Source organism: Mandrillus leucophaeus, unplaced genomic scaffold (assembly GCF_000951045.1).
Source record: "Mandrillus leucophaeus isolate KB7577 unplaced genomic scaffold, Mleu.le_1.0 Scaffold1660, whole genome shotgun sequence".
NCBI classification, from domain to species: domain Eukaryota; kingdom Metazoa; phylum Chordata; class Mammalia; order Primates; family Cercopithecidae; genus Mandrillus; species Mandrillus leucophaeus.
The window spans coordinates 140,925-167,921 of NW_012101655.1; the positions used below are offsets into that span (position 1 = coordinate 140,925).

Genomic DNA, 26,997 nt, shown 5'->3' on the forward strand with positions numbered 1-26,997 from the left:
ATGGTACTTCAGAATTGAAATGTGAAGGAATCCAGTGTCAGAGGAACTAAAAAAAAGGCATTGTGCCCCTTTAACTTAGTGAGATTATGATTCCTGATCTACACTCTTCTCCCCATTTTTCTCGTTTTCTCTGTTACTGCTTCCCTTTCATTTGAAAAGCCAGGTCTTTTATACAAATCAGAAAATTAGAACATTTCTGGTTGTGTTTGGTGTAATCTTGACGTCTTTACAGATATGTGGTTTTGTTCTTTCCTAATAGACAAGCTTATAATAGCACTTTTGGTGAGCTCATTTCTGTTAAACACTTTACAGCATAAATCTTTTCCTGTGTTCAAAAGAAAGTATCTGGTTCATGAGACAGTTTAGATACAGTCTTTGCCAAAGTGCCTGATTTTTAGTTTACAATGTTGCTTGTCTCTGTTTTTTTCAGATCTGGTTCTTGTCTCATAGCTCTATTGAAAAATACTTGGAGTAAAGGGACCAAATAGCAAGTGAAAAAATGCACAATTCTGCATATTAAAAAAAAAGAGGCCGGGTGCAGTGGCTCACACCTGTAATCCTGTCATTTTGGGAAATGGAGGTAGGAGGATAGTTTGAAGCCATGAGTTCAAGACCAGCCTGGGCAAGATAGGGAGATTCCCGTCTCTACAAAGAATATTTTTAAAAATTAGCCAGGTGTGGTGGTGCATGTCTGTGGTTCCAGCTACTCGGGAGGCTGAGGTGGGAAGATCCCATGAGCCCACAAGTTCAAGGCTGCAGTGAGCTATGATTGCACGACTGCATTGCAGCCTGGGTGACAGAGCAAGACCATATGTCAACAATAAAAACAAACAAAATGAACAAACCGGAAGATTAATAGTGAATGCTCCACAAGATAAAAACAGCAACAACTTTATAACATTACAAATTTTTTTCTCATAAATCTGAAATAAGAATTAAATGTGAAACAGTTCAAAACTTCAAGATAGTTATTTATTAATAAAATACAAATACATATTTTAAAAATGTACAAATTAAATAAAAATACCTTCAAAGTTAAATGTCAGTTCTTTCACAATCATTGTGTAGGGGTAATACGTACAATATCTTGGCTTACTAGTAATTTTATACCAGTCACTTGAAACAACATCCTTAAAAATTTTAATAATATGTTGTAATAATTCCATTTTTCACTTTTTAGAGTTTGATAGAAGACAGTCAATATCGTGAAGGATTTCAGAGGTTTTTTTCAATGCTATTGATACTCGGTTTTCATTAACTTCTCCTAGCAAGGTTTCTGAAGATCCCGGTTTATAATGATCAGAAGACTGTTCATTTTTCTTGTTAGAAATCTGGTTTAGGATACCACTATTCTCTAGTAGCACTAAGTTGCTTAGTTAAGGGGGTTTTCCCCACATGTTTCATTATATAAATATCTTTATATTCAGAAAGCATAGCCTTCATATTGAATATTTCTCAGTTGGAAGACCTCTTGGATTCATAATAGAGTTAGAACTGCAAGGCTTATCAAGTCTGCTCCTTGTAAATGAAGAAACTAGTTAGAGTCTAAAGGAGGGGGAAAGAGAACAGAGAGTGTATGTGTGTGTTTGGGTGGAGGTTTGGTGGTAAGGAGGAAATAATGAAAATCTCAGTAACATTTCTTTAAATGAAGAAATGATATGGGAATTAAAGAGTAGGATGATAGGATTATAAGGAATCTGTGTAGTGTCTATTTTTAATTTTAAAAGATTTAGAGTGAAAAACCTGTTCACTACAGAACTTATTTGAATAAGATTAGAGCAAAATCACAAGAGAAAACAAATTTAGATGAATTGGGTGAGAATGTACAGAACGAAATATTTCATTAAAAAAAAGAGGTCTTATACAGCTATAATTTTATAATTATGTAAGTGAAAAAGTTTCCAAAGGAGACCTTAACCCTAATTAACTGTTCTTTATCCAATTTAAACTCAAGAAAAGTATAAATGTTAACATGCTATACCTTCTATGGACAAGATCCATCTTAAATTACAATCTTAAGTATTTGCTTACTCAATAAAGGTTAGCAATATATTAAGTATAGATTAATATTCACAAAGTACTGAAGTCATGAATTAAGCCTAGAACGAAAGAGAGTAATTATGTAGGACAGTGCATTCTGTTTAAAGGATACAGTTAAACTTCTGTATCTTTTCAAGTTCAGAAGCAACAGACCTGTCCAAGGAAAAAAAAATTCATTTAGTTGTCTGATTCCTTTGTATTCATGATATTTCAAATAAGCATACCTGATTTTTTTTTTCATAAAGGTTAGAATTTTAAATGGAAGAACACAGAAGAATTCTCTTTATGTTACCTTTATTTAGCAACAAATCAACTTGACTCAACTGATACTTACTGAGTGCCTTTAAAGCTAAGTGAATAAAAGTCTACCCCTTGTAAATCCACTTCAAGGAATTTATAATCAAATATTGACGTTTGAAGATAATGGGCCTTCCTGCTACTTCTTAGTACTAACCTACCATATACTCTACTTTCCTCCCTAAAGTTTACTCAAACTTTAAAAACCTATTAAAATCCCATTCCTTCTGTGAAAGAAGTGCTTTCTCCTTCCTTGAATTCCTATAGCATATTAATTAATCACATATTTGTAATCTCTTCTCTTGAACTATTTAACTTCCTGCTTTTCCTACCTAGATTGTTTCTCTCAGAAGAAAGGATTTTTTATTTTTCTGTACTTGTGCATATATTAATACCTCGTTTATATGGAACTCTTTGGGAATGGATCGTATGGGAGATCCAAGTTTTTAAATAGTTGAATTATGTGTCAAAACAACCATTTTTAATTAAATTCCTTCTGGAGTAGACTACCTACTTATTTCATTGTTTTTTTTAAGTACCGAGGGTTAACATGATGAACATTAGTTCTTACCATGTTCTATGGAATGATAGTTGGGCAACTGGTATGGAGTAGAAGGCAAATATGTACATCTCCAGCGGAACTCCTCAGTGTGTGTTCCTTATCCTTTTTCTTTTTTTTTTTTTTTGAGATGGAGTCTCGCTCTGTCACCCAGGCTGGAGTGCAGTGGTGAGATCTCAGTTCACTGCAAGCTCTGCCTCCCGGGTTCACGCCATTCTCCTGCCTCAGCCTCCTGAGTAGCTGGGACTACAGGCGCCTGCCACCATGCCCGGCTAATGCAAGCTCCGCCTTCCGGGTTCACGCCATTCTCCTGCCTCAGCCTCCCGAGTAACTGGGACTACAGGCACCTGCCACCATGCCCGGCTAATTTTTTTGTATTTTTAGTAGAGACGGGGTTTCACTGTGTTAGCCAGGATGGTCTCGATCTCCTAACCTCATGATCTGCCCGCCTCGGCCTCCCAAAGTGCTGGGATTACAGGCGTGAGCCACCGTGCCTGGCCTCTTTATCCTTTTTCTCATGGGGTTAGAATGAAATATGAGCAACGGCATACAACTACAAACTGTAACTTGACTAGCTCTCTGCAAAATTAATGAAGACATTAGTCTAAAATATTCAAGTCACTAGAAAAATCTTCACAGTTCATAGTAGGGTGTGTGACTTGTCTGCTTTATTGGTTTTACTACAATAGATCACATGCAGCTCCTTGTCAGCTTGTACTCTTTTCCCTTGTACTCCAGCCTATGGATGGAGAATGAAAAGAAGCATTTCATAATTTTAAACATCTGTGGCAAAGAACTTGGATACAACTTACTCCAACAGTTAGCTGATTGTTCATTATTGCAAAATATCTTTTTTTTTTAAACCCAAGACACATTTTTCTGGGTGTAAGAAACAATACAACCTTTAATGTTGTTGCTCACATAATGAACTTTTTATGAAACATGTACTATTTGTTGACTAAAAAGTTGAATTAATAAGCTAATAATGGAGGGTGTGGTGGAAAAAAAATACTAGAATACAACTTAGGTAGCTTTTTATTGTACAATCTTGTTTCTTCCTTCAAGCTACCCTCTTTGATAAGAAAAACCAAAGTGGAGATACCTAAGGCTTTATAAGGGGAATGGAGCTACTCCTCAATTTCTTTATCTTACCTCTGCTGTTCCTAGTTGCTTTCACCTTTAGCTGCTATCACCAATCTCTACTTGCAGTTTTTAGTGTGTATTGACAGCCTCTTCTCAGCTTTCATATAAAAAGGTTGATGATATTTTACAAACTGCGAGCTAAGCAATGGCGAAGGGACCAGTTTTATAGACAAGTACAATTTTCCTTCCATCACAACTGTTTTTTTTGCTAGTTACTTTAGCACCTTTTCTGCTTCCAAACAGGCTACAGCTAAAGGATGAGGGATCTGCAAAGCTGGATCCTTAGATACCTGAGATACTCAAATAACACTTACTGATATGATTTGATTTGTTCTAAGAAATGACTTAGGAAAAGGTAACAAAAATAGGCCTAATGTTTACGTTTTGTTTCACTACACTATGTTAGGTCACCTCACAAAACTTACTTAAAAAGCTTCCTAAATTGTTCCTGATATCCCTGTCTTCCAATATATTCAGGTTAGACTCTCAGTGACACTAATCTTCTAATGACCTTTCTTCCTATATTTTCTATCTTATATTTTCACAAAAAGTTCCTATGAAGCCCAGTTCTAGTACCCTGCACACTGAAAAGCACACAGGATGGACTAAAATACTTGCTTTATTTGATCGGCCAGTTAATTTGGGGGAAGTAACTAATATGACAGAAATTATTTAAAAATCAATTTTTTTCTGAAAGCTTATGTTATTAAACCTTTTATTTCCTTTAACATTACTAAAAATTTAAGAATCCCCTTTAAATTTTTCCATGAAGTTTTCGGGATGAATTTGTCACATAAAAAGAGCCACTCATTTTCATGTTAAGTTTTCAAAGAAAGGTTTTCTTACCTTTAGGTAAAATAGAATATGATGAAATGTAATAAATTAGAAGTCTGATTAGAAATAAATTATTTTCAAGCTTAGGCTATCAAAAATACTTTGGGAGTTAAACATATTCAAAACTAAGAAAAATTTTTTGGGGAAAAAACTCTCAGTTTACCATTTGACAATTTTAATTTTTTAAAAGTATTAGGTCTTCTAAACAGATTCAGCTTAAAAGAAAAATACCAATTTTCTTGGAGAACAGACGATGACAAATGAGTGGGTATCTCTCTGGGACTAGTCTGAAAAAAGTCTCAGTTTACCATTTGACACTTTAATTTTTTTAAAGTATTGGCTCTTCTAAACAGATTCAGTTTAAAATAAAAATACCAATTTTCTTGGAGAACAGAAGATGACGAATGAGTGGGCATCTCCCTGGGACTAGTCTGGAACAGTCTCCTGCACCATGATGTTACTGTTGTCACATATCTAAAGTGAATACATTAAAAGGAATACTTGAAAAATGAACTTGAATACATTATAAAGTTATAAACAAATGTAAAATCATTAAGACAATTTGGGAAAAAAGGATAAAGAAAAAATGTTAAAGTGAAGCATTTACTGGGCAATTCACAAAATACTTTTCACTGGTCAATAGAAAAGCCAAGTTTTTTCCATTATTCATCAAGAAGAAAATGATTTACTTATATTTTTGATTAATAAAAATGACATTTAAGAATCAAAATAAAGGTGATATTTGGATTTCATTTAAAGTTCAATTTTAAATGTTCTAATTCTTTTAGTTTTTCAAAGTAAAATGTGTTTAAGTTTTATCAAAAAATGTCGACACATGATATGACTAAGTGAGCATTTGCTTACTAAAATTTAAACCAAAAAATGCCCGCTAATACGTACACACATATGCTTGTACGCATATGTATAATTATATATAACTTACTAGGTATCTAAAACAAGTATCAAGTTTAATAAAATGAATGATCTGAAATGATTGGCTGAATCAACAGAAATGTTTGCTAAAGAAACTGTCTTTTTTGAGGCAAATCATTAATAGCAATGAATAAGCACTTAGACTGAAACACAATAAAACCCAACAGAAAAATACATTCAAGAGGTAATAAAAAACAATTCTTTTGTGGATATTCTCAAGTAGAATCACTAAAATGTCAAGACTATCACAAGTAGAATTACACTGTAACTAACAGATAAACCAAAAGAAAAAAAAATTCATAAAAAGCTGAAGAATCTTCCCCATTTTAAGAGTAATCATTGGGTAATTTTATCCACTTTATAGAAATATACACAATTTTAGTTATTTGTGGTTGCAAACCTTATTTCAAATTGGTTAGAGGATTAGCTAATTGTTAACACAGCTGACCATATCTAACCTCCACAGCAAATCAGTATGTCTACAACACATTTCATTTGGAAAAGTTACTTGAATACAAATGAAATGATTAAAGCTGACTTGAAAGCTGGGCATGGTGGCTCATGCCTGTAATCCCAGCACTTTCGGAGGCCAAGGCGGGCAGATCACCTGAGGTCGGGAGTTCAAGACAAGCCTGACCAACATGGAGAAACCCCATTTCTACTAAAAATACAAAAATTAGCCAGGCATGGTGGCACATAGCTGTGATCCCAGCTACTCAGGAGGCAGAGGCAGAAGAATTGCTTGAACCCAGGAGGCGGAGGTTGCGGTGAGCCAAGAGTATGCCATTGTACTCTAGCCCGGGCCACAAGAGCAAAACTCTGTCTCAAAAAAAAAAAAAAAAGAAAGCTGACTTGATCTATTTAGTTACACTAAACACAAGTACAACTCTCAACTCCAAAATGACTGAAATGCCTTCATTATTATCCACATGGAAAAACTAAAAATGTATATAACATTTAAATAATGTTTATTGCTGCTTCTCTGTTAGTTAAAAGTAAAACGTAAAAATAATTTTAAAAATTGCTTTTCAGTACCTTTCATATGGTTCAGGGTGTTCAATTTGAATTAACTGATCTTGTCCATCAGGAAAAGTTAACTTACACCAACCCAAGTTAAGACCTTGATTTACCTTAAGAAGTGGAAAGATAAGTTTTATCATTTTAGAACTGAAAACAAAAACACAAACAACCTATTCTAACTTCATTAACTTAAAGAAATAAGTAGAGGAATCATTAAAGATGCAACAATTTAAATGTTGTTTACATAAGATATAGGTGTTATTTAACCACCACTCATATAGGTAATTATCAAAACAAATGAAAATACTAATCCCTTTCTCTATAATCAGTTATCTTTAGAAAACTGACTATTTGTCAAGTCATTCTGATATTTGCTAGGAAATCCAAAGAGATCAGTAAAGCTTTTTGACAGATTTTATACTTCAAAAAATGAAATGAAATAGTGTGGTACTTTATTTTCTTCTCTTTTCCACAGATAACCAGTAAAAAATAGATTTCAGTCTGAAGTATACCTACCTGTCTCTTCTCAATAGGAGAGCTGAAATTCCAATTTAGGGTTAGAGTAATGCCATCTAAAAAGATAGCATGTACTTTGTCATCAGAGTAGGCAAGAAATCTTCCCACGCTGGGTATGAGTGACTCTTTCAAAACCAAAGGCAGTATATTGCTGTCATTTATCCCAGGTACCTAAAACCAAGTAAATAAAAATAGCAGGAAATAGAGTTATCTAAGAACAAGATTTAAATGAATATTAATGACTCTGAGGCAATTTCGGGTACTTATTCAGAAGTCGAATATTGTAAAATCCTTATATTTTAACTTTTCCAAAAGTGAATACCAAAAACTGTATTTTTTTCAAGCAGATTCAGTTCTAATATCTTTGTAAAGTCACTGTTCTGCTCTGAACTTTACATCCAATATAGACAGAAATTAGGAGCTTATAGATTTGTAATTAAATATATATATGCAGAAATCAAAGTCTGAGAATCACTTCCTCCAAATCAGCATTAATGAATTTATTTTTACAGTTATGAAAATATAGAACACTATAATATCATGATTTATAATGATTTTTACATACTTCAAATCCAGTCAGTTCCCCTATCCTTTCCTCTTCATGAAAAACAAAAACAAACCATATACAATAAAACTGTAACATTAAAGCCTGAACTTTCAGTGTTTGTCTACTAGGTAGGTATTTTTCTGAATAAACCAACATTAATGTTACAAAGAATTTCTCACATAACTTAGAGGAAAGCTGTTTGAACTCAGAAGTATGGATACAAACAATAAAACAATTTAAAAATATCTTGCTTTTAAAATAATTTTAACATACCATTTTCCAGCAGCATATACGATAGTTATGGCTTAAAGAAAGTCTCATCTTCACACAATGTTGAAGAATTCTGTGAACACGAAAACTACTACTTAAACATTTGCAAATGACATTTTCCAATTCTAGCAACCTATTTTCACTGCCATACAACATTTTAGATGATCCGTAAATCATTTCCACTGAAATGTGTTGGGAACTCTTTTTTCTCAAGAAATCCTTAAGACCCTAGAAGGGAACTACTGTTGCTTCCCTTTGTGATAATCTTACCTACTTAAGGCTATTCCTCTAATTTTTAGCAATGAAATGATTCCATGGACAGAATTTTCAGGAACTCCTTTTTAAGAGGTGATAGATTCACACCACCTGGAAAGTTTCACATAGCCTAAAAATGGTAGGGATGTGAATCAACTATCCCTAGGAAATCAAATTATAGAATATGCTTCTTCAAATCTATTTTGGAAATTGCTCGTACATAAATTTATAAAAAGAAACAATACAACAGTCCACTTGCATTCTTCTGGGTGTTACAGATTGAGAGAATTTTAAAAGCATGAACCAAAGAACCAATCTATGCTTTATCATACTCTCAGAAATCTATTACTCTGAAGATAATAAAGAAGTATAAACATATTAAATATATCATCAAATCTCCAACTTGATTTCAAGGAACAATAATGATGCCACACTTATGCAGAGAAAGAGCACTTACTTCCTCTCAGCACTTGCTCACTATATATGGATAGTTCTCCGTATTTAAATTACAAAGCCGGAAGTACTCTTAATAAATGACATAAAAATTACCTTATTTTATAAGTTATGACACCAAAAAAGTTGACAAATTTTACTGAAGGCATATATTTCCATTGTACCTGCCAATTCTTAATCACATCCTTAATCACAAGAAAATGTGCCAAGATATTTAGACACATAACATTTGATTCAATTGAATGGGAAGAACTTACCTTGTTGCCTGTTTAATTAGAGAACCAACAGAGAATGGACTTCCTGGTCTATCTGGAGGAAGGTTATTTACTGAGTAAGTTTTCTCTTCTCTCTGAAAATTAGTTAAAATGAAAAATTTCATTAATAATAAATTTTTGCCTTTATTACTTAGCTGTTTTTCCTTGAAATATGTTTTTACAATAGTGACGAGTAGTTATTTTAACAAACGGAAGCCCATAAAACCATGGTATTTTATGATGCTTTTTCATTTTCTCATTTTTAAAAAATATAGAATTACTCCTATTCATTTGAAAGTTATTATTTTATTTATTTATTTTTGAGACAGGGTCTTACCCTGTTGCCCAGGCTGGAGTACCATGGTGCGATTACAGCTCACTGTAGCCTCTGTGGCTCAAGAAGCCTTCCCACCTCAGCCTCCCGAGTAGCTGGGACCACAGGCACATGCCACCATGCTGGGCTAATTTTTTAAGTTTTTTGTAGACGCGAGGTCTTTCTGTATTATCCAGATGAGTCTCAAACTCTTGAGCTCAAGGGATCCCAAAGTGCTGAGATTACAGGCATGAGCCACTATGCCTAGCCCAAAAATTAAATTCTAACAACTTATAACTTATTATACAATTTAAATATCAGCTATATTTACATTAATATGGTAACCAAACTAATTTTCCTACACATTAGCAGGAAATTTATCATGAGCCACTCCTTTCCCTTAAGACAAAAAGAAATGGCTATATAGATTAAAAAAAAAACTATTTTAATTGAATGAATATACCATTTTGCTACATTAATGGAAGAACTATTGCTATAGTTTATGGAAGAAAAAATTATTTACAGGCTGAGGTTATTGAAATTAGAAAAAAATTGTTATTTTAAAATTCTTTCTGAATTTCCTCTTCCTCAGACTTGCTAGTGTTTTCCAGGACTCCGTCTCCAGCCTTCTCTTCCAACTTGTTGATTTCTTTTTAGATAATCCTAAAAGGGTTCAAAGCTGTGTTCACATAAAATATCATAATAGCAACAGCTAACATTTGTGGAGCAGATGCTATGTGCTAGGCACTATCCTACTCACTTTACATGGATTATCTCCTTTGTTTCTTAAAATAATTCTGAGATAACTATTAATGCTTGTTTTTCAGATGAGAAAACTGAGACTGAGGGCTAAGAAACAGTAGAGATCTGATTTAAACCACCAAAAGAGTGCAGCTCATACTCTTTACCATTAGGGGAAGAAGATGGGCTTCAAAGTCAGACAAATGTGGATTCAAATCACAGGTTTGCCTCTTACCAACTATACTGATGGGCAGGCTATACAACCTTTTATAAGCCTCAGTGCCTGCAGCCTGTGAAATGGGGATACTGCCTACCATCCAGATTTATCTGAGGATTAATGATATAATATACATATAAAGTTCCTGGGACAGAATTTAGCATATAATATGTTCCAAACAAAAGTCTCTGTCCTTTTATCTGACTATCTAAATCTCTATTGGGCTTCTCTTTTGGCTATCAAAACAGACATCTCAACATCACTATGTTAAAACTGGAATTAGTGTTATTTCAAAATTTGCACTTTCACTTTCTCTACGCTGTATTTACCTTTGGTATGTCATTTATCATGTTGTTCCCTCTACCTAGAACTCAGTTCCCTCCTCCCTCACCTTCGTTTGCCTGGCTAACACCTGTTTTTCCTTCCGTCTCAGGGAAGCCATTGCAGAGGTCCCATAGACTAGAAGAAATCCCCTAGTTATGTCCACAAGCACAGTTCCCTCTAATCCTGCCTCTTGGTCTTAATTACAACTTCAGTTTAATAGTTTTTTACTTAATGTCTGTTTTCCCTGTTAGAATACAGCTCCATGAAGGAAGGGGCTGTGTCTGTTTTGCTCATGTCTGTATCATCGTCATTTATTAGCAGAGTGCTTAGCACATGGGAGGCACTCAGAATACCACATTTTAATTATTTATGTCTTTCTCTACTGGTATTGAGTTCCCTCTGGGTTCTTATTTCCATGACCCTATTTCATCAACTCTAAAATGTTTATTTTTCACAATTTAACCTCTCTGAAATCTGGATCCATCTTACAATTAAGAGTGTCTTATAATCTATTAGGCAGGTGGGGTTGAGACATAGTTGAATTTTAATAATCTCAAATCCTTCTTTACCTGACATCTCATGGTAGGCTCAAAAGAAAAAAAAGCCATCATCAAAAAAATTTAGATTTGATAAAAATTTTGGTTTCACACCAAAAATTGCACCACCATTCACTGGTTTATTAATAATTTGGCATCGCTTTCAACTCCTTCCTCATCCTCAGTGTCCAGTCAGCAATCAGTTCTGTCTCCTTAATATTTCTTTCCATTTTCCCTACCACTGCCTGGCTTTCACTTGAACTATTATACATGTCTTCTGACTGGTTCTACAGCTTCAAGTTTTACCTCTTTCCCACCCAGTTCATCTTCCTCTGAAATAATCTAACAAAAATCTGAAGTCACTTCCCTACTTGAAATCCTTCAGTGGTTCCCCAAATGCAGTGAGGTTTCTTATGCTCCAGTTATGAGCTGGCTATCTTAGTAATCTGGCTTCTTCTGTGGACATTTCCCCTAGCATCCCATCTATGTTTTGGCCTACCAAACTACAACATTTTCACTTCCTTCAACACTCCACACTTGCCCCAGGCTCTTTTGTCCAGTTCGGTGCCATTTATAAACTGTTCTAAGAACCAGCAATAATAATGTGTTGAATAAGACAGGGCTTAACTCTAGTGTGGCTGACAATGAACATACATCATTAAGAAAATGTCACCCACTATTCAGTGCTTTGAAGAAAAAAGATGAGGATGTCATGATAGGGAGTGTCTTGGGTAGCTTCTTTAATTTGAATAGTCAGGAAAAGCCTCTGTGAGGAGATGACATTTAGATAGAAATCTGAGTGACAAGAAGCCAGCCATGCAAAGAGTTGATAAAGTAAATTGTTCCCTTAGCTATATGCTCCTCCTACCTCCATTTGTCTTTTGTACAACTCCTCCTTTGGAATTATAGATCCTAGCTTAGCCAAGTCTTCCTTCAGGAGTTGTTTCTGGAGCCTCAAACACTGGGTCAGGTGCCCTTTCTTATGTGGTCCCAAAGCACCAAGTTCTTGTCTCTATGGAAGTACTTACACTGTGAGTACTTGTCAGTCTTTCCTATTTCAATTTTTAATTACACAATAAATAATAAATTACGTTTTTGTTAAAAAAAAAGTTCAAAAAGTATGAAAATTGAGTCCTCTCAGACTTCTCCTCCCTCACAAAATCCCACAGTCCTTCCCAAAGGTAGCTACTTCAGTGTGTATTTGCCCAGGATCCTTTCTTGCGCTTGTGCATGTGTATTACAGAAAGTACTATACAGGTATGGGGTTTATTTTTTGTTCTTTACACAAAAGATATCATTGTACGTGTTCTAACCCAAGTTTCTTTATTCACTCAACAATATCTTTGAGATCTTCCAGAATCTATTACTCTATGCATCAACATCTACCTCATTCTTTTCAACTACTGCACACCATTCCCATAATTTGATAATAATAACACTTCACCATTTCCCTATTAATGAACATTTATTTAGGTTGCTTCTGATTTTTTGTTGCTACAAATAATGCCACAATACACACCCTTTGCCATGCTTCTTTGAACACATGTGCAAATATTTTTCTAGGCTAGATACTGAGAAGCAGAATTTCTCATCAGTTTCATTTGATGTTATCAAATTGTCCTTTAAGAAAGCTGAACCAATTAACACTCCAACCAACACTATGAAAGCACCCCTTTTCCCACACCCTTCCCAGCAGAAGATGCCATCAGTCTTTTTAGTTATTGACAATTTGGTAAGGGAAAAATGTATGTTATTGATTTTTTGCATTTCCCTGATGCAAGCAGTAAAGTTGAATATGTTTTCAAATATTATGACTTTTAAATTTACATTATCTTTTCTATGGCTAAATCCATTTTTACCCTTTGCCCATTTTTCTATTAGGGTATTTTGGGTTTTTTTGGTCTATTACTGATTTACAGTGTGGAATATCTTCCAGGCCTTTGCTTATCTTTTTAACAGAAATTCTAAATTTTTTTTTTAATTAAAAAAATTTTTTTGAGACAGAGTCTTGCTCTGTCTCCTAGGCTGGAGTGCGGTGGTGTGATCTTGGCTCACTGCAACCTCCGCTTCCCAGGTTCAAGCGATTCTCATGCCTCACTTTCACAAGTAGCTGGGATTACACACACGCGCCACCATGCCCAGCTAATTTTTGCATTCTTAGTGGAGACGAAGTTTTGCCATGTTGGCTGGGCTTGTCTCGAACTTCTGGCCTCATGTGATCCACCAACCTTGTTCTCTCAAAATGCTGTGATTACAGGCATAAGCCATTGTGTCCGGCCTAAATATTTATAATTTAACATAAGTTTGAAGATTTCAAGCTTGTCAAACTTTTCTTTTACGCCTTCTGGTTTTCTGTATTCTACTTAAGAAGAATCTCCTTTACCCAGAGATTTTAAACATTGTTCTTCTATATTTTCTTCTAACACTTACAAAGTTTGGTTTCTTACATTTAGCTCTTTAATTCATCTGAAATTTATTTTGGAGTCTGGGTTAAAGTAAGGAGCAAACAACTTTATCCCCAAAAGAGGGTCAATTGTTTCTAAATCTTTGCACTAAAGCAGACAGAGAAGGGTGAATGTGTTGCACACAGAGGTTGGAGAGTGAAGCCCAAGGCAGTCCACCACAAACGCATTTTAACCCAAAAGTTCACACTTCTACTTGATATATTTGCTTCAGTATAAAAATTATCACCCCCTCCCGCAACAGCTTTGAGTAGAATTGAAGCTCCAGGAAGATACACTCCTCTTATCTTGCAATTTTGCAAACCCCTTGATACACAGCAGTCAGCAATGTGACTATGCATACCTACTCTGCTTGCTTGCTCACTTGATTGTCTGATGTACTATATACACACACATATACACATATATACGTATACATGTTACTGGGCACACTTGTATCTCATTTGCTTGTTTGCTTCTCTAACTGAACACAAGACTGTGAACTCTTGAGGGCAGGAACTCTTCTTCATCTTCATCTTTGTCAGTGCTTACTGGAGTGCCTGCCAAAGAGTTACTGTTCAATTAATATTTATTTACTAAATACTTTCCTAGAGATAGGCCCCAGTTAGGAATCTGTTCCAATATATACTAAAGTATTTATGAATAAAACAATATTTGGTTGGGATTTACTTAAAAATAAACAGGGAGTGGAGGGAGCAGCAGGAAGTATAAATGAACAAGATGGGTGATGGGTACATAGAGGTCCATTATATCTGTCTACTTTTATATATGTTTGAAATTTCCATAGTTTAAAAAAGTCTCAATTTTTAACTCTACTCCCTAGGGATTCTAATAATCTGATTAGTATTTAAATACTCCACTCTGTAATGAAGACAGAAAACATACTTATTTTGTTCTAGCATGCAAAGTAGTGTGATACTATAGTGATTGCTATGCAAGGGTGGATGTCAAATATCCGAGTGGCAATAAGCAAATTAAAACTCATTAACAAAATATTGACATTATTAAGACTATGATCTGGTAATTATATCATATTATGTTTCACTGTTTTCAGCAACAGAGAACAATCTTGTTCAACTGTCTAGTTGTACATAAAGATTTAGAAGTTAAGAGGTGCTTAAAATACACAATTACATGGTGGGGAAAAAAGAATGTGCTTTTGCTTTTTAATGTACAAATATTAATTCAAAGTAGTGTATTAACTCAAAGTAATGCTCCTGGTTTCAGCATTTTCCATCGATAAAGTCTACGACAAAAGAAAGTTTCTGATTTAAACGCGAACTGCTTAGGCAAATGGAGATAGCAGGTGAAAATACAGTAAAAATAAGGTGGTTAATAATTACTGTACCAATGCTGGCAGTAAAATTATATTGACTGGGGAGTAGGAAGCAATGTTATATAATGACCAAATTTCCCATACATATTTAGAATTATTTAGAAAGAGCTATACAGCAAAACTCTTCTTGAGTTGAGTTCATTGTTGGCTTACCTCTTCTGATCCTTCTTGAATGGAATAATATGTAAAATATTTCCCAAAATAAGCCCCTTCTGATTTGAAAACAGATCCATCTCCAGGATAAATCTCTATTGAGTTCATATTTTGATGGGTAAGTCTAAGAAAGAGAAATAACCATTAAAATTTTTTTCCACTTGAGATTAAAACATGCATGAAGATAGCCATCAAAAAACAGAAACAACAAAATCTAAGCAAAGAAGCACAGTCTTTTTCCCTGTCCAATGAAGCAGATAATTTCATATGCTGAACCCAACCAGCTAACTTTTTCACAGAAAGATAAATAGAATTGGTTTATGCATTTATTTCAATAACTAAACTAAGAGCTTCTGGAATTCAGGCATTTTGTCTTATCATCTTCTTGATATCCCCACTGCTAATCACAAGGCTGGCATATAAGGGTCACCAAAGCAAAGTCTATTGCATAGGAGTTAAATACAACCTTTCCAGAGCCTGAAAATAGATAAATGAAACTAGTGGAATCAAAACTTTATGGATAAGATTAGCCATCTGTACAAGGGGATATCCCTAAGAAAAGGTGGCTATACCTGGAGCAGCCAGGTAAAATCAAGGTACTGGGTATATAACACATAGAAACTTAATCCAAGTTAATTTTATTAACATATATGTTAGAATATGTTGTTGGAAGGAATAGGTCTAGGTCTTCACATAGAAAAGGAGAGCCCCCTCTCTCTCCAAAAATTTAGCAGTGCTCTTCTAGCATTATTCATGGAAGTGAAACTCTCAATCTGGCTAACACTAGTATTCTAGTCACTAGAAGGGTGTCCTTTGTTGTGGGGTAGGGATAATTCAATGGAACAGTGCTGGCACAGAGCGGCCACTCAATGAGCATTTGCTTTGTGAATGAAGGCTAAAAATCTCCCTTAGGTGATCTACCTTCTCTAATTCCATGCTCAAGCAATTCTGTTTTGACTATTTCAAACAACTTGATCCTCCAGTGCTTGGAAGGGGTATCCTAAATAACGGATATGAATGTTACCTTCACTAGCAAACTGATCCCTCATTGGCTTTGGAGGTACCACATAAGTCTTATAAAAATGGTTAATGTGAGTGAGTCACAAGACCCTCATGTGCACTAATAACATTAGTTTTGAGACCTGTAAAACTCAGGATCAAACACAGGAGCACAGTTGGCCCAGCAGAACTGTGTCCTCTTCTGAGAGTCTCTCTATAAGGCTAGTCCAGTCTTCTCTGTGACATCAATAAACAGCTCTAACTCCAACACAGGAGCCAACATCGGTGCCTCACCTATATGTAACACCTTTGTACCAAACCATTTTTACTTGTTCAGGATAGGAATATTCATCGCATTGTCTCTGTAAAAGTGAATCCCAAAAATTCCACCTGTGAAGGATAAAATACAAGCTATTACTTCTGGTTGCTCAATATAATTGCCTTTAGAAGTCAAGAAAATGGTGCTACTGTAACAGGATTAATTTCTTGTTTAACTCGCTATATCAAAGAATAAAAATTAATATGAAGGTATATTAAGGAAATATAAAAGCAAGTCTTCTTTTTCCACGTTTTTTCAGTATTTTCAATAATCTTATTATTGAATCTCAGCACAATTACATAAATTAACAGTTTAACTAACATTTACAATTTAGCCTGGATTCCCTAGGCATGGTGGCTCATGCCTGTAACCCCAGCACTTTGGGAGGCCGAGGCGGGCAGATCACGAGGTTAGGAGTTCGATCAGCCTGACCAACATGGTGAAACCCCGTCTCCACTAAAAATACAAAAATTAGTTAGGCGTGGTAGCATGCGCCTGTAATCCCAGCTACTCAAGAGGCTGAGGCAGAAGAATTGCTTGAACCTGGGAGGCGGAGGTTGCAGTGAGCCAATATCGTGCCAGCCTGGGTGACAGAGTGAGACTCCATCTCAAAAAATAAATAAGAAAAATTACTAAAATATCTATGGTGGGCCAAGCACTGTGCTATACACACTGTGGATATAACAACCAAAAAAAGGAGACATGGTCCCTGCCCTCAGCAGGGACGTTAAATAATAAACATTGAGTATAAAGAAAAGGCAAGTACTGTATGCTATGGAATTATATAAGACTTAACTTGTTTAGGGTCTTCAGGAAAACCACTCTAAAGAAGTTAGGTTTTAGCTGAAACCTGGAAATGAGCACAAGTTAGACAGTTGAGAGAGAGAAAGGGAGAGTGCTCCTGCAGAGTAAAGAGTAGGTGCAGTGGTCAGAGAGTGCTTGAGCAAGCATTTTAGGGATTGCTGAAGTCCAGCTTAGCAAGAATAGAGAAAGCAAGGGCAAGAGTAGTGAAAGAGTTGAAGGTTACAGATATAGGAAGGGACCAGATCACAAAAGACCTGGTAAGCTATGTGAAGGATCATAGATTTCAACCTAAACATAGTGATAAGTTATTGAAAAATCATTACTTTTGAAGCATAATTCCCTTTTGATATGTACTCATAATACTTTTCTCATTTTAACCAGATAATCATGACAAGCCTAACAGTCATTCCCATATTTTTGTTTTAAATAACAAATGTATACTCAGATATTGCCTGGGATCAAATCTCAATTTTACAAGTACTAGCTGTGTACCTTTCCTCAAGTTATTTAACATTTCTGTGTCTCAAGTTCCTCTACATATAGGGATGATATGTCTTTTAACTTCACGGGGTTGCTTTGAGAATCAAACGGGTAAAGTCCAACAGTACCTGGCACATAAGTGTTTTGGAAGTGTTAGTTATTATCATTATTACTGCACTATTTATGCAAAGTTGATGTTACAAATCTACAATCCTTAGTGGAGGTAAAAGTTTTATACTTAGCCTTACAGAAGCTGCTCCATGTGTACCCATTTTGAAAATAACATATTTATAGTCAGTGAACCAAAGAGAGGGGTAGCCTCTGAAGCTAGGTATGGACAAAAGAACTGTGTCAGATCCACACTCCAGCAAGCAAGGTCACGGGCTCCAGTGAGCAGCAGCAGGTGCTCCCCTGGGCCCACAGAGCCCTGTGCAGACTCCTGTCCCATCATTTAGCATACTTTAATAATCTTTTTAGGTACAGTGACCTCCACTAGATTCTAAGTTGCTATAAAGCAGGGACTGTGTCTTAGTCATCTCTGCAGTCACTGGACTTAGCACAGTATCTAATGTAGAGTCAGCCTTCTACACTCAATGCATGGACACAGAGTAAGAAACATAAGCAACACATTTGCTAGGGAAATTATTTACTATCAGTTAAAAGCAAAATTTTGGATGAGATAAACTTTCCTTATGAATGGTATCAGATAAAATTATCCAGGTAAAGACTGGTTCTGATAAAAGCTTCATGACTAATAGCCATTATTGCATTACCTGTGCAGGTGTGGAACTGGACAGCTGAGTGGCAGGGCCCTGGGAAGAACAGAAACCATTTTTCCTCTTTCCTCTGAAATATCAGAAGTTAAACATCTACTCTGAGTTATATGTGCATCAATTTTAGACATATTGTTGATTTTCTTATGAAAATGAAGTGCTAAAGACAAAGGATATTTCCATTCCTCTGGACAGGCAGCCACAGACCAGCACTGCTTGACCCATGTGTATACACATGTGTGCTTTGTACCAGGCAAAGGCAGCTCTTTCCTCCCTTCAGTTCCATTTACACAACTCATCTTCTTTAAAGTTTCTTTGGATTTCATGATCTGGCAATGAAGCTCATTTTCTTTATTCTTCAGTCTCTGTCCTGATAAATTTCCATGTATACAGATTTTGCCAGCTTTTTCAACTAGTTTATCTTTTGGGGCTTTATTATTTGTTCCTGACAACCCTGCAGATGAGTCTGACTTCTGGCTAACTTTACACAAAAAATGTACTGTAAATTCATGCTGAGATCTGGGCAGGCAGAGGTATGCATGACCATCTAAAGATGTTATCTTCACAATGCCACTCTCCATACATATCATGGTACCATCTGTATCAAGACTGGGCCATCTCACTTCTGTGATGTCAATGAAGATATGCTGAAATGAGGGGGGAAAAAGAGATGGTGAGTATTTTCTGTTAACAGTCCAATTTTTCCATACATTTGATATTTAAGTATTGTGTAAGACAGCTCTTAAATATTTGTCTTTTACTATCTAGAGAGAATGAAAAAATGGAGGGCCAGATCTCAGCCTATATATGATTTTCCAGAGAATATTTGATATTGTTAAGATTATCTCCCTTAAAAAAAAGAGATGTAAAACATACAGACACAAAATGAGGGAAATGATCATATTTAGTGTTAAATGTATTTTGGTTTTAAATGTACAATGAACTAGAGATAAACAGATTTGTACCCCTCCCCTCACCCTGCAAAAGTTTACTCTGAAAAAAACTAGAAATAAGGGAAGACCAGCACTATGATATATTATATTAAAAGCAATGTTAGCTAAAAATGTTTAAGTTTTAAATAAAAGAAATAAAAAAAAGCAACCATAGCTTAAATGGTATGGGACTAGCATAAAAATTATTGACAGAACAACTCAGAAAATTCAAAAACAAACTCAATCATATCTTAAAATGTTATATGCAATAACATAAGTTTTTCAGAGCAAGGGGGAAAAGAGAAAATTATTTAAACTAGTACTGGAATTACTGAACAGCATTTGGGGAATTCTGTCTTGCAGGGTTATCGCATGGACTAAATAAGGCAACATTTATAAAGTACCCATCCTAGGTAGTACCTGGCACACCATACACTAAAATAAATTTCAGAAGGCTTAGAGGAAACTTTAAAAAAGTTTAATTACTCAAAGAAAAATTGATCCTGACTAATAACAGACTCATAACAAGTAACAGTGTTGGTTGTGTCTTTTCATATAAGATATAAACAGTAGATACTGCATGAGAGTTTTTTACTGAATTAATTTTGCCAAACATTTAGCATTTCAATTCCATTTATGTAAAACCTTACATTTACACAAACTATTGTCAAGAAAGTTTCCTAAATTTACCATGCTATCTATGTGTACAATGTTAGGACACTAAAATTGCTGTCTTTATTGGCAGCAAAGCTGGTTTGTAAGGATCCAGTCATCAAAGTCCTCTTTTAGAATTAGACTATCTAATAATCCTGCTGCAGCATCAGCAACAAGCTAGTCAGTTTCAGTGAATAAAGTGACTCAAAAGACACAATGGAAAATTACCCTTCTAGACTAAGTTACAACTTATAATTTTTTATGGCTCCTTTGCCACAAGACAATATAAAATGACTCAGTCGGCAGGCCAGCATCTTGACAGCATAGAAAGACAGCAGAAAGTAGTTGAGAAACAGAGTTTACAGAGTCAGATAGACTAGGTTCAAATCCTGACTTCGCCACTTAGAAAACTGCCATAGACAAATTAGGTAAACTCTCTGAGACATAATTTCCTTGTCTATAAAAAAAAGCTGCCATCTAGCCAATATACCTGTTTTGATTGGATGGACATCCACTTTGATCAGTATGGTGTTATTAAATATTTCCAGTATTATTCATTATTGATGGACATAGTAAACCCTCAGTAAATTACAGTTGTTATTATTATTCCTAAAAATCCAAATAAAATACTGTATAAGCAAAATAATAAAGGTCATACCCATAGTTACAGATCTCTACCATACATTAACAAATACCACACTGTTACTGAAAAAGGTCACATAATTTCTTAATTTTGAGACCTCTGAGAATGAAAAAGTCACCAATCTAAAAGATTCTGATTATAATCCTTGGATACAAAGAAAATGGCAAGGGGATAAACTATGTAACTTCAATGTTTTATAAAAATGTATCCCCAAGTGTCCTGAAAAAGAAAAAAAGGCTAAACATTAAATTACCTGTTTCTAGTTACTTGTCCTCAAATAATACTAACAAAAATGAAGTTAAAAAAATCACCTTTTTTCTTTCAGAAGGTATGATGGTTTCAGATAAAAAAGGGTAAGTAGCTGAAGAGTTTCGAAAATCTAGGGCTCGCTGTAGTTGCTCCTATGAAAAGAAATATAAAATGTAACCTTAATGTAAAATGATTTGAAAATCAATTAAAAATGACAGTACAGTATAATCTATGATACTAATTACTTTTCATATTCTAGCCACATCAACAGTATTTTAGTATTCAAAGAGTAGTTTTGGCCAGGCATGGTGGTTCACACCTGTAATCCTGGCACACTGGGAGGCCGAGATGGGAGGATTACTTGAGGCCAGGAGTGTGAGACCAGCTTGTGCAACATAGCTAGACAATGCTCTACAAAAAATTTAAAAATTAGCCAGGTGTGATAGTGCACGCCTGTAGTCCTAGAGTAACTTGCTTGTAAAAGGAGATTGAGGCAGGAGAATCACTTGAGCCTAGGTGTTTGAGGCTGCAGTGAGCTATGGTAGTGCCACTGCACTCTAGCCTGGTGACAGAGCAAAAACCTGTCTGTAAAAACAAAAAAGTTTTTATGCGATATCTTTACTTACTCTGTAAGTGCTAATGACAAAATGTGTCCTTTGACGAATTCTTTCTGGTTGTTCTAAAGGATGTGCTGAAACAGGAGGTGACTTTTCCAATAAAAATTCAGAGCCACAGGGAGAAAGTTGCAACGTGGAACCATCAACATATTGTACTTGTACTGAATCATCTTCATAAAGTACCATTCGCAGTTCGGCTGCCATTACTATGGCAGAATAAGATGTCCTTCTAAGTCAAAGACTGAATGAAATAGGAAACACAATAGCACAAATAGTTCTCTTAATGTACAAAAGTTTTATCAAAATAAATCGATGCATTTTCTAAGAACATGACATTGCCATTGCATTTACTTTCGTTAGAAAAACACTAACTACACTTGATAGATCTGAAATGAACATCCTTAACAAAATGCCTTAATTAACCCCTAGAAGTTTACTCCAATGGAGGAACATAACCAAGAAGAGATAAAGCGATAACTGTCTTTATAATTTTAATAGCTTCACTTCTACTGAAATTTAAATTTTGCAAATTATATGCTTACCATTTAGAAGCTTATAATTTCTAGAAGTTTACTCCAATGCAGGAACATAACCAAGAAGAAATTTAATTTTTTTTTTTTTTTTTTTTGAGATGGAGTCTCGCTTTGTCGCTCAGGCTAGAGTGCAGTGGCGTGATCTTGGCTCACTGCAACCTCCACCTCTCGGGTTCAAGCAATTCTCCTGCCTCAGCCTCCTGAGTAGCTGGGATTACAGGTATATGCCACTATGCCTGGCTAATTTTTGTAATTTAGTAGAGATGGGGTTTCACCATATTGGTCAGGCTGGTCTGGAACTCCTGACCTTGTGATCTGCCTGCCTCAGCCTCCCAAAGTGCTGGGATTACAGACATGAGCCACTGCGCCCAGCCTAAAGAAATTTAATTTCTATAAATTATATGCTCATTATCTCATTTCAAATTTCAAATAATAAGCAAATTCCACCTTTGCTGTAAGAATGCAGCAAATTGTTTGTAATACAAATTCAAAAGACGGGCAGAAGGTAACTATTAGGCCTATGGGAAAAGGACCCTGAAGAAGAAATCCAAATACCTGGAAACCTGTCTCTACCCTAGCATTAAAGAAATAGCTCTTTATTACTAACAAGCAACTTAAGCTCCTGTTGTCTTGGATTTGTCCTTATTTAGCTGCATTCAATTTCCTCTTCTCTACCTCTAAAATACTCTGTCTTCACCTATGCTCTCCATATAGCAGTGACAGAAGGGGAATGAAAGAGTTGGGTTTCATTCACATCTTACCATTTACTAGCTAGCTGTAAGTCTCAGGTTGTTCCTCATTTGTAAAATGGGAGTAGTAACAGGACTGTTGTGTGGATTAAATGAGAAAACAAATATGACAGTAACTAGCACTGTGGATGCTGCCTTGCAGGCACTCAATCAATCTTATGAAATGTTTTTATTCCTTTCTAACACTAACCCCATCCCCTTCTACAACCCAGGTAATCCCAAGTTTTACCTGCCAGAAAAAAAATAACTTACTATAGAAAACACTTCCACCACTTTATCCATATTTCCTACTTATAAACAGCTCAAGTGTAGTATTCACTCACTACCAACCTTCTCTCCTATCTATCTTCAATCCACTGCAATCCAGCTTTCACCTCTCTTTACTGACATTGTTTTGCAATGGTCACCAATGTCTTCTTACACCCAATGACTTTAGTCTTCATCCTACTAAACCTCATCAGCGTGTAACAGCATTGTCTACATTCCCTTGCGCCAAACTCTTTTCCCCCCAACATTGGGCTGCCACAGTTTTCTTCTTCACTTCTACCTGTTTTTAATCATTCTTCTTCACTGTTCCCTTAAATCAAGGATTCTTCAAGACCTGACCTTAGTCCACATTTCATCTCTTCTTAACACTCCTGTCATTTTTATGCCCCACCTTGTCTTTTTTTTTTTTTTTTTTTTGAGATGGAGTCTCACTCTGTTGCCAGGCTGGAGTACAGGGGTGCCATCTGGGCTCACTGCAACCTCCGCCTTCCGGGTTCAAGTGATTCTCCTGCCTCAGCCTCCTGAGTAGCTGGGACTATAGGCGCATGCCACCACGCTTGGCTCATTTTTTGTACTTTTAGTAGAGACAGGTTTTCAACATGTTAGCCAGAATGGTCTCGAACTCCAGACCTCGTGATCCGCCCGTCTTGGCCTCCCAAAGTGCTGGGATTACAGACGTGAGTCACCGCACCCGGCCCACCTTGTCTTTTTTTAACCTTACCCCTTTAATGTATGTAATCAGCTGTAGGTGATATCATCTGTAATCTTCTGAGGATATGACAGGATATAAGTAATTATTTAACCACATGGTCTCTCCTGAGGAGATTCACACAACTTTTAATTATTTTCTTTCTCTAGAGAACTTCTAAATGTACCCGACTTCTCACAGAGCTTTCAGGTGGCTGCCTGCTAGACTGCTCTCTATGTCCCCGTCCCATAGATAAATCAAACTCAACGTAACTAAAATGGAACTTAATCACTCCTACCAAAAGCAGGCTTCTGTAATATCCCCTAATTGCACTTTCACTCTCATCTCTTCCCTCAAATCCAGTCTGCATACAGTAGTACCCAGAGGGATCTTTTAAAATGAAAATCACATCTATCACTTTGCGGCTTAAAGCCCACCAATACCTTCCATTTCCACTTAGAATAAAATGCAAACTCCTAAAACTATGGCCTACAAAGGTCACACAATCTGGTCCTATCTACCTCTCCAAATGTCATTTCTCAACTCTCTCCTACTTCTACAGGGCACTTTAGATACATTGGCATTTTTAATGTTCTTTAAACAATCTCTTTCCCATCTTAGAATCTTTGCACTGTTCTTTCTGCCTGCTTTGTCTTTTCCTTGGCTCATCACAAGACTGGTTCTTTATCATCATCAAGGTTTCAGCACAAATGTAACTCCTACAAGCGCCTAACAACCAACTAAGTTAAAGTTACTCCCAAACATCTCCCAATCATTTGTCATCCCTCTTCAAGTTTTTTCTTCACAGAATCTATTATCAAAATTGATTATTTATTTACTTGCTTTTTGTCTTCTCCCACTAGGATATAAACTCAACTGAAGCAGGCACCTTATCTGTCTTATATGCAACAGTATCTCTGGCATCTAAAATAGTATTAGGCAAAGGGCCGGGCGCGGTGGCTCACGCCTGTAATCCCAGCACTTTGGGAGGTCAAGGCGGGTGGATCACGAGGTCAGGAGATCCAGACCATCTGGGTTAACATGGTGAAACCCCGTCTCTACTAAGTATACAAAAATTAGCCGGGCATAGTGGCGGGCGCCTGTAGTCCCAGCTACTCGGGAGGCTGAGGCAGGAGAACGGCGCGAACCCGGGAGGTGGAGCTTGCAGTGAGTCAAGATGGCGCCACTGCACTCCAGCCTGGGCGACAGAGCGAGACTCTGTTTAAAAAAAAAAAAGTATTAGGCAAACAGTAACGGCACAATAAATATTTGAACAACGAAAAGTAAGTAAATTGCTCCTCCTGAATTTGCAATTTGAATTAATGCTGTCTCATTGCTAGTAGCCAATATTCTAAAACTTGACTTTCCACTCCATGCCCCTGTAAACAAGTACTGTTGATTTTCTGTCTTTGGAACCTGGCTTTCTCTACCTCTTTTTCTTTTTCAGGCCATAGACTCTCCCTTCAACTCCTGCAACTGTCTGAAATTTCTTCTCTCTCCAATCCATCTCCAGTATTGATGTCAAAGGTAACTTTCCACAAGTCAGACCATACCAACTGCTTTACATCACTTGTTTACGTACTTATCAAATGGCAATATAGATTACAGATATATATAAACACACACGTATATATCCGATATGTCTACTTGGTATTTTAGGGGAAAAAACGGGTGTTGATAACATAGGTGGAAGACATTTTCCGATTCCAATTTGGGAAAAAGAAAGTCTATTTTTGGCCAAATCTTTTTTTCGTTTCTTTTCTTAACAGCTTTATTGAGGCGGTTTTCTAAGTTGAATCAAGCATACACAAGAAAAAAGTGTAATGACTAAGCTTCTTGGCATACCTTAAGAAAGTATAACCCAGCTCCTACCCACACTGCCATTCTCATCTCTACTGTCTCGTTCCCGCTTGCGTTCTCACCACCCACCACATTACCTCAGGGTATGTTTAACACTCAAAAATCCGTAAGTCTGTTCTTGACATGAATGAGAATCTCATTTCTTTCAAAATGTTATAGTCTCTAGTTACAGAAGGAATCTTATCAAAACAACCACCCAAAGTCTTCCACTCACAGCAGTTCCCAGCCGAAAAGTTGCGGAAATGAGGCCCAGCAACGGTCCCTGGCTTTGATTTGCCAAAATGCTCTGGAAGCCGCAGCCTCCGCGCCTGCCAACGACTGCTTCTCCAGGGGTTTCTTGAGTTTGACAAATTACCAACAGGTGATATTTCTTGATGAAAGAAAAAAATCACAACCCTAGAGGAATAAGGTCGCAGGGAGTGTTTTGACCAAGATCCCCGCCAGGTAAAAGGAAAGCGGAGACAGCAGCAACTTAACTATTAAGAGAAAACGCAAACAGCACAGCAGCCTTTCAAAACCGGCACGGGCAGGACCCGCTTCACCACTCCACTGCAGGGAAGACCGGAAGTCCCGCCCCTCCACTCCGGGGGCTGCTCTCTCTGCGCTTCCTACGAAGGGCGGAGCAGGAAGACGTGTAGGAATGCGGCGGGAGGGTGGTTCCTTGTCGGGAATCCCTTGGGCTTGTCCTTGATTTTTATTTCCGGTGTCCTACGCAAAAGCGGTCGGAGGGTTGTATGTCTCTCACTTTAAATCAAAAGCTGGAAATGCATGATTAAGCCTGTAAGGAAGGCATGTTGAAAGCCAAGATAGGCTGAAAGCTTAAGCCTCTTTTGTCAAACAGCCAAGTTGTGAATACAAAGAAAAAATTCTTAAAGGAAATTAAAAGTACTACTCCAGTGAACATATGAATAATAAGAAAAACCAAAACAGCCTTATTACTGATAGGAAGGAAGTTTGAATGGTCTGGATAGAAGATCAAACCAGCTACAACATTCCCTTAAACCAAAGCCTAATCCAGAACAAAGCCCTAACTCTCTTTGAAGGCTGAGAAAGGTGAGGAAGCTGAAGAAAAGTTTAAAGCTATCAGTAGTTGGTTCATGAAGTTTAAGGAAAGAAGCCATCTCTGTAACATAAAAGGGCAAGGTGAAGCCACAAGTGCTGATGTAGAAGCTGCAGCAAGTTATCCAGAAGATCTAATGAAGATCGGTGATGAAGGAGGCCAAACTA

General features: G+C 36.4%; 1 protein-coding gene across 1 annotated transcript; it reads right to left on the bottom strand.

Annotated features, from left to right (window-relative positions):
• Positions 1 to 944: 944 nt before the first annotated feature.
• Positions 945 to 26,346, bottom strand: LOC105536959 (chromosome unknown open reading frame, human C5orf34). The gene is made up of 13 exons (XM_011976452.1): positions 25,985 to 26,346; positions 21,683 to 21,914; positions 21,119 to 21,208; positions 18,579 to 19,225; positions 16,497 to 16,592; positions 15,204 to 15,327; positions 9,125 to 9,216; positions 8,163 to 8,232; positions 7,343 to 7,513; positions 6,842 to 6,936; positions 5,249 to 5,347; positions 2,153 to 2,193; positions 945 to 1,363 (listed from the first exon to the last, which is right to left on the bottom strand). The coding sequence occupies exons 2-13, from the start codon at positions 21,875 to 21,877 to the stop codon at positions 1,170 to 1,172; spliced, it is 1,914 nt and encodes a 637-aa protein (XP_011831842.1). The 5' UTR covers positions 21,878 to 21,914; positions 25,985 to 26,346; the 3' UTR covers positions 945 to 1,169.
• Between the last annotated feature and the right edge of the window lie 651 nt (positions 26,347 to 26,997).